The following is a 9309-nucleotide window of genomic DNA, read 5'->3' as shown; positions in this document are numbered from 1 at the left end:
TTCGAAAAAGCTTTGACAAAAATAGGAGATGGAATAAAACTATCTGATGAAGAATTACAATTAATTGAATCAAGATTTATAACTAAAGAAGAAGCGGAAACGAAATGTCCAAACGCTGTACAACTTTTCTTATCTAATGCGGCAGTACAAGAATATAACAATCGTATTTTAAGTGCTGCAGAAAATAAAATCGTTTCAGTAGCTAAAGATGTATGTATTGGATGTCAAAACTCAGAACAACAAAATTTTGTTAGATAAAAATGACTTCTATCGACACGGGAGGATTACCGTATGAAATAATCTTTGTTGTTGATAAATAGTACATATTAACTACAAATATAGATGTTTCAGATGGCTTAGCTAATGAAACGGGATATTACAATAATTTGGATGCTATTTCAAAAAAAAAAAAAAAAAATGGATGAAAAATCAGAAATAAATGGAAAAGTTATATGAAAAAACATAAAATAAATCAGAATGCGGTACCAATTTTTACAAGGACATCTACAATACCACTAAATAACAATAAAACAATAAATGCAAGAATAAAGCATATGTGCAATTACAATACATAAATCACAAGGAGGCACTTTCGATGAAATTGTTTATGAATATGACAGAAACCATTTTTTAGAATTAGTATATTGTGCATTTAGAAAAGTTCAAATGTAAAATCAACTATTTTTACATCATTTTGTAAAATTTAAAAGATGAATTCCATAAAAGCGGTTTTTACGAATTTGATAAAATTTTAATGTTTATTCTTATGTAAAATGCTGTTACTAAAAATAATTTCAGTACTGTTTGTATACATTAAGAAGAAAATTAATTCAAATTTATGTTTCTAAAAAGTGTTTCCTATGATTTTGATTTGTTGAGGTTACTGATTGATTAGTCTATATAGTCTAGGCTGTAATTTATTATTAAAAAAAGAGATATGTTTATTTATTGCTTTACATTATTTTTGTTTTTCTAATGGCTAAATGTATAAAAAGCATCTAAACACAAGCATAATGGCTCGGATATTTTTGGGAATGACTAATGTCTAACTTCAGCTCGCCTAGTACTGCTTGGTTGGTTATGGTATCTAACATACATATGTGATTTTTATAAAAAAATAAACATTTGTTAATTTGAAAATTTAAACCTTTGACATTTATTCATTTTTAAACCTGTAATTAATAACTCTTCAGCATGTTATTGGGAAAAAAAAAAATTTTTTAGGTTGACATTATTATCGGCTGTCGTTTTTAAAATATTAGTCATAGATTTTACGTTGATGAAACGTCGTGTAAAGTTTACAATAATATCTAAGTGGAAGGACAGAAGGGCGTATTCAAGTGTTTCCAAATCATCAGACCTTTTTTTAATTCTGTATTTTCGAGGAAGTTCCATATTTATTTGATAATCCCAGTATTATGTGCCAGTCTTCGTCGACGTGCCTAAATTCTAGATTATTTAATAGAACATCCTTATAAGCGCTGTCCACAGTGATTCACCAAATACAAACACAATTTTATCGGGATATTAATAACGAAAAAGAAACATAAGTGCAAGTTGTGTTGACAACTTGTATCTTTCATATACTTCAAATAACACGCCTGCAGAAAAACAAGACTATGTAAGACTGATACAGGTAGAAAATTTCAGAAAGCTATACCAGTATAGATTAAACAATTTTACTTCACTGGCTGCAGCCACACAATTGTGAATTGTGTTCAATCGATTGCAACTGCAATGTCGTATTACATGTTTATTTAATGAAGAATGGGCTGTAAAAGAATTTATATATGAGATATAAACTTATAAAATAATGTCACACCCAATAGTTTTATTCACTCTTTGTATTAAAACTAACGCTAAATACGAAATTAACCGCGTTATATTCAGTCAGCTAATAAACTAAAAATAAATTCATTTTAAAATGTTAACGTTTAACTTACTTTGCAGCTGCCAAATGATATTTTTAATTTTTGCCAGCGCCGTGAAATTATTAATGTAATGTTCACTTATTACCTTGACTATTAGTGATTCAAATGCAGTACTTAAAGTTTTTCTGTAATCAGGTGAATATACTATATCAACTGTGACCATAATAAAATGATTATGAATCACTTATGAATCATTATTGAAGAATGATGCAGTTGGCCTTGGTGGAATTTAAAGGCGTTCGGCATAGCTTGGGCATGTTTACAGTCAGTTGAGTCAAGAGCAGGTGTCGCATCTGTCTTTAAAATGATTAATTTTATGAATATATAAATTAAAATTCTCTTAAATTAATTTCTATGTTGTTTCACGTACCACGAGAAGAAAAATACGATATCATAATGATTAAGCTGATAACGAGGATTATAAATACAAAGGTATGTTTAATTATTTTTTTTCTAATACAATGAAGTGATTAGCTTCTCTACAAGGCTTATCTAGTATAAAATGTAGTTTGTAATAGATCTATGATACGAATTTGATTAAAAAAAGTAATTTGTTAAGTTGTGCGGTGGCTATTTGAAATGTGTATCATCACGTGATCTAACTCGTGTTCATCAAATCGGGGGAAGTGGTTTTGATTCCATAAGCGGCTAAAGAAGACAGGCTCTGTGGGTGTGTGTGTTTGTGTTAGAGAATAAAAGAAATTTAACAACCTACCGCTGCAACCTACCGTCGCACATCTGAACTTTCTAATCGTACTCATGTGTATATAGGTATATGTATCGTATTCTGTGTGAATATTTATAGATGATTGGTGATATAAACATGTAGATTTATTTTGAACATCTTAATAAAATAAAAAAATAAAAAACGGATTTAATATAATAAATGTAACAAGATAAAAACTTATTTTATAGCAAAGATGCTAATAGTGTTGCAGTAATTGCAACACGTAATTGCAGGTTAACGTACTCTCAGAATGCAATTTGTCAATTGTTCGTAGTTTTCATCAGTTTAAAGTGGACGCTGAAATTGTTTTCACGGTTTTTTTTTTTTTAATTTTAAGAAATGAATAATAAAAATACATTTCCCATAAAAATTTCAATAAAGTCACAATTAAATTAGTTTAATTGATATCAGATAATTTCCTGAATTTTTTCATTCTTGCTAATTATTCTAGAGTGGATATAAGAAATTAACCCTGGATGCTACATGCAAATTTTGTTGACTTAGCGTTTAAAATATATCTTGATTTATTTATTCGTTTCATGAAAGCCTAATGGTGCACTTCCCTTACCAACTAAACAGATAGGGGTTAGCGACCTTTCCCATCAACATTCTGAAAAATGCTTCCTTCATTTTGTTAACTTTTCTTCATTCTTCCTGTTGAAACTTTCAGCCAAAGATAAAATTGCCAACTTTCTCAAAGAAAGAATTGCCTTTTATTAATTAAAAAAAAAAGATTGACTATAAAAGTTAGTAAAAATGTTATTTGTTTTAATGTTTATCGTTTGAAATATTTTGCTAAAATCCATTTTCATTAGGTAATCAAATAAATTGTTTCCATCAAAAGTGATTGAAGTATGATTAAAATATTAACTCACTTTCAGATTATATGGAAATTGTGCTTACAAAGATCTTTTCAGAACTAGTTAGGGGTATTATTATTATTAAATTAGCTTTTTAAAACTATTTTATTGCAGTTCCTTATTATTAGTTATTTTTTACTATTGTTAATGATGTCACTCTTTAATTAGAAATTCCTGTTATTCAAACTGCATTCTAAAAAGATCTGCTAACAATATGACGGGTACTGTTAATAATAATGTCAGTTACTACACTGATAAAGGAGCTATGAAAAATCTTCTTGGAATACAATTTCTTTGTAATTTGAAAAAAATATGTAAAAATAATATTCCCATATTTCTTTATCTGATTTATAAAATTCTAAAATTAATGTAATAAATTACTATAAATTTTTCCTACTTACAGTACTTTATTATAAAATACCTTATTTTTAAATAAATGGAGCTGCACTGAAAAGAATGTTGTTTAAAAATGGTATGGTACAGTTCAATAATAATAATGTTATAATTGCATTACATGGCTGTTTGTCAAATTTCAACAAATTGTACCCAAAATTGAATAATTTAAAAAAAGGTATTAGTAATAATGTACATGTAATCAATAATAATAATAATATATATATAATAATCAATATAATATAATCAGTATAATAATATTAATTATATATAATATATATTATTATTATTATATATATTATATATTAATTATATAATGTAATCAATATATAATCAATAATCAATATAATATATATATATATATATATATATATATATATATATATATATATATATATATATATATATATTTTAAATTACATAAATTTTAGCAACATTATAAATCAACAATCTTATATATACAAATATATAAAAATGAATGTTTGTCCCGTATGCGTTCCTATACAATTCATCCGATTGCGATGAAACTTTGATGAGTTGTGCTCACGCCCGTGAAGGTTTCTGAATTAGTTTGGACCCGCTAGGTGGCGCTGGGATGGAGATATTTCGAAAAATTGTATTTATTATCCGATTTGGCTCATATTCAGTGTATATATTAGTTACGTGAAAGAAATTTTTTTGCGAAAACTGGACCCGCTAGGTGGCGCCGGTGTCGAGATATTTACGAAACAAACAAAAAAATATATAAACAGACTTTCTACTTTTATATGTATATATATACATATAAAAGTATATATATATATATTATATATTGAATATATTATATTGATTATTGATTATAATATTGATTACATTATATAATTAATATATAATATATATAATAATAATATATATTATATATATATATATAAGGCAATCTTTGTATGTGTCCGCTATAGACTAAAAAAATACTGGATCGATTTACGCGCGGGAAAAAGGAAGATGGGAAAAAAGAAAATAGGGAAAAGAGGAAATGGGGGACGGGAAAGGGGAAATCAGGAAATTTAGAGGAGAGGAAAAGGGGTCGGGGAAAAGGGATAAAGTGAAAGGTTAAGTTTTGTGAATTCTGTAATGTTCAGGTTTTTAATGTTTTATCAGACTTTCATTTGTGTTCATTTAATCTATATATATATATATATATATACTCAAATTTAGCAATGGTTAAGCATTGTCGGGTCAGTTAATATTATATAATACATTTTTTTATATGACTTTATTTTAATGAAACATTACTAAGGTTATCCTTTCTTCACATAGACAGATAATAAATTTTTATCTTCATTTTGTATTATTTTGCTTATTGAGCTCAAGAAAATTGTATCCGCAAAGTATTACAAAATTCTATGGTGAAGTTAATTAAAAATTTAATCTATGAACATCTATTTGATAAATCTTTTCCTTCATGTGATGCTTTTATTAAATATCCAAACTCTCTGAATTATAAATTAGAAGAACCCATTCGTCATTTTCCACATCTTCGGAATGGTGAAAAGAGAATCTAAACTTTTTCAAAGAATTTTGCAGTTAGTATCTATATTGAAATTTAAGTCTCTTTCCAATATGCTGAAAATATTCATGAGAATTAGAGAATCTATGCTTATTTTTTTTCTAATCTTTTAGAAATTGCTAACAGAAAAGCTTTAGTTTGTTTTTAACTACTGGGTTATGGAGCTAAATTCTAGCTTCTTCTGGAAAATGTATGGAAATCATGAAGTCCATATTTAATCTAGTATCACTGTTTTAGGGATGTTGTAAAGGAAAAATCCAGGATGTATTTTCATATTTTAAGGATCATCACCTTTTTTTGGAATTGAAGGTTCTATCACAGCCGGTTCAGAAGATGTATAAAGGTTAGAAAGTATAACTTTAATTCTATTTAACCCTATTAAGGGTGGCTACTAAATTTAGAATAAATATTATTCTGTAAACTGTTAGAATTAATATTCCTGAAAAATTTCTGTGAAAAATCGCTTCTTAATGGTTACTTAATATGTAAGGGGTATATCCCTGTTAACTTTAAAAGGGTTTTGGCAACCTTTGATTTTAACTATTACGATCAAAGTAATCTTGTTTTCCTAAGGACTCCCTCTGGAATAACTATGTAACATTTTTCGTTTTTTAGTACTCCTAGTTTTAAATAATTGTCAGGTTCCTAGTTTCCTGCCTTCTGGTTGGCACTCCATTTATACATAGTTGCATCTATTATGTTATAAATCGATAATAGTGTTTTTGTTACGTATTAATATATTTAATCAATCATTCATGCACATCACTTACATCTCATAATTACCAATTGGACATGGGATTGTAGCAGTGAATTGCATAGATATTTTATCAGAGGAGGTTGCCAGTCTGAGCAGTTGCAAGGAAAGGATGATTATTGCTCATGGAATACAATTGCCATAGTTACTGTGCTCCCCTCCCTAGCTCTCTCCTTTGCAACCACTCATACATTACATTTATTCTTTTTTAAATAATCAGTTAAAAATATATCAATTAAATAATAATTATTTAACATAATCATTTTTAAATAATCAATTAAAATATTTTAATTCTTAGGTACTTTTTAGTCTTTCAACAAATACTTTAGTCAAGACTCTCCTTTTTGCCAAAATTAGACAATGTATGTAATCAATAATTTTATTATACTAGCTTTATTATACTTCTGTTGCCATTTTTAATAAGTTATCAAACCATTTAAAAGATCTCCCAACAATTTATTTAAAATATTATTAAAATATCTTCTTTTACAGCAACAATATACTTTGTAAATTAATTTTTAAATAATACCAACTACAATTTTTTTTTAAACTCCTGAATTTTCTGTATCTCGTTCAACGGCTATATAAATATGTGCCCAAATAAATTGTAATATTATCTTCTGAACTGTAAATCATTTTTTAGTTATTTTTTATACTTAATATCTTAATATATTTAACTTAACATTATTTCATGTTTTATATTTTTAGTAATTAATACGGGCTCTAATCAAATCTATTTATCTAATAATTAATTGTACACTTTCCTTCCTGATGTGATCTATATAACATGTTGTTATGTATCCATTAGAATAAAATATTTATTTATTTATCAGTCAAATTACCTAAAGATTTTTTTCATTTAATTACTACATTAACTAACTGCTGCAAGACTATTGCTCTTATGTTCTTAATATCCTGCTCTTGCACTTTCCGTATTTAAAAATATGTTACCTGCTCTAGATCTTTGTTAACCTTCTCCATTTAACTTACTTTGGAAAATTGTATCCTGCATAAGCAAACATATCATGGCTTTTTTCTCCTTCATAACCTATACACTGCTTTCTAAAATCACTTTTTACCACTTGCACCATATTCAAAGTCAGTGGTTCTTCCAGTCAAGACTAAGATTATAACAGTAGGTCAGATTGTCTCTAAAAAGCTTTTTTCTATTACTGTTCTTTTCAGTTTCATGAATATGCTCTTCTCTGTAGTTATCACTTCCATCCGCCACCTTTTTTTTAAAATAATTACATTTGTTACACAAAAAATTCATTTTTAATGACAAATTGAATAAACCTTTCATACTTACATTTTTAAACTTTTATCAAAATGCTTTCTGTTGATTTTGTAGTCTTCTTCAGTGACACTAACACTGCTGGTTTTCACTTTGGCATCAGCTACTGTTATTCCTTGGCAATAATATCTTCCTAATTCATAGTATATTCAAATATATATATATATCCATAATATATTGCATATACGAGTATTTTATGTATATAGAAAATGGTCAAAAAGTACATTAGATATGAATTACTCGTCTGTTCATTTAATATATTTCAGTATGTTTTCATGCATTTCTAATTTAAAATAGCATTTTATAATAGATCCTTCAGAACAAAACAATTAAAATCTATAACCGCCACAAAACAGATGATAATCCGCCAGATAAAATAGAAAGACACAGCAGCAAGGGACATTTGTCCAGGTTGTGAAATTAGTAGGGAGAAAACAAACTCCGGCTATGCTTGCGTTCCATTCCGTTCCATCTCTTAACACCCCTGAACATTATGATATTTACTGATTAGCTATTTTTTTGTAATATAGGTTATGAAATACCTATCAGTTAAAAAATTATATTTAAGACTACCAGAAATTCAAACTATTCAACTAAAAGAATTATTTACTAGTTAAAACAAGGAAAAGACAGGCAGCGGACCTGAAAAGGTGAATTCTGATCAATTTTAATATCTAATTAATTAAAATAAGTCATTCAGCCAACCAATATGTGAGAAGGGGCAATAATAATCTTGTACTCAGTCCTTTTAAAACTGTTGAATGTCATAAGAGGCTTTTGTCATCAACCAATTCTTCACTAAGGCAATGAGTGTAAGTTTGATGGTCATAGGAAGCTTGTCAATCTTTCATAGTGAATAACAAGAACTGTTCTCTGACTTTTTTATCTTGAATCTATAAAGGTCTTAATTTAATTTTTTTATTTTATTCTTGTATTGTAGCTACATACAGAGTGATTCAGGAGTAAAGGAAACTAATTTTAGAGCTTGAAATAAGGAAAGAAGTTCATAAAAACATATGTCCAAAAATGGTTTCTTTTAAGTTGCGGTAAGCGAAACATTTCGCCCGAATTTCAGTTCTCCTGGTGAAATGAGGTCGTAATGAAATTTATAAGGCTTATATAAGGGGGAAAACTTGATGTTTTCAAGGGTCTTTTGATTTAAAATATCGAATAAAACAGGTCTCAGAACTGTATGTCTCGTAGTTTTCAGGATATCCAACGTAAAACAGAAAATTCGGTGATGAAAAACACGTTTTTTAGGTTTGAAGTAAAAAACTTTGTTAAATGACTAACAAATGGTAAATTTTATTATTAAAACTAGTAGAGAATTTAGTTGCGAGAAGATTGACTTAATAAATTCTATGAAAAACAAAAAAATCAATTTTCATTATTAAAAACAAAACTTAACAGAAAAATATGAATTTATAAAAATTAAAAACGGTTGTTTTCAGCGCAATAAATTTAGACCTTCGAAAAATTAGAATATTTTTAATTTACTTTTAAAAATAAAACATACTCACTGTTGTTTATACTGTATTAATTTACAATAAATATTTGAAAATATTTATTTTCAAATAAATAATATCGATTATATTAATAAATATAATAATAATATCGATGTCCACTACTGACATCGATATTATCGATTATATTTATAAATATAATAATAATATCGATGTCCACTACTGACATCGATACACTTTTCAGTTAGTTTCTTTACATTTTCTTTCGTCAACCTAATGATGATATCTTCGTCTTCCTTGAAGAGGTTAGCAACATTGAGAATGCGAGCGATCAGTTTATC

General features: G+C 27.3%; 1 protein-coding gene across 3 annotated transcripts in view; it reads left to right on the top strand.

Annotated features, from left to right (window-relative positions):
• Positions 1-2179: 2179 nt before the first annotated feature.
• The window catches only part of Shark (SH2 ankyrin repeat kinase), a 109587-nt gene continuing 102457 nt past the window's right edge, over positions 2180-9309 (top strand). For all 3 annotated transcript variants that reach the window (XR_012756261.1, XR_012756260.1, XM_075365221.1), the window contains exon 1: positions 2180-2363. Coding sequence is in view for 1 of the 3 variants with exons in the window: in XM_075365221.1 (XP_075221336.1) it covers positions 2286-2363 (78 nt within the window). In the remaining 2 variants the exon portion in view is untranslated. The remainder of the gene's footprint in view (positions 2364-9309) is intronic.

The sequence above is a fragment of the Lycorma delicatula genome, chromosome 1 (assembly GCF_047948215.1).
Source record: "Lycorma delicatula isolate Av1 chromosome 1, ASM4794821v1, whole genome shotgun sequence".
Classification (NCBI taxonomy): Eukaryota; Metazoa; Arthropoda; class Insecta; order Hemiptera; family Fulgoridae; genus Lycorma; species Lycorma delicatula.
The sequence above is the reverse complement of the archived record's forward strand: the minus strand, read 5'-3'. Positions and strand labels throughout refer to the sequence as shown.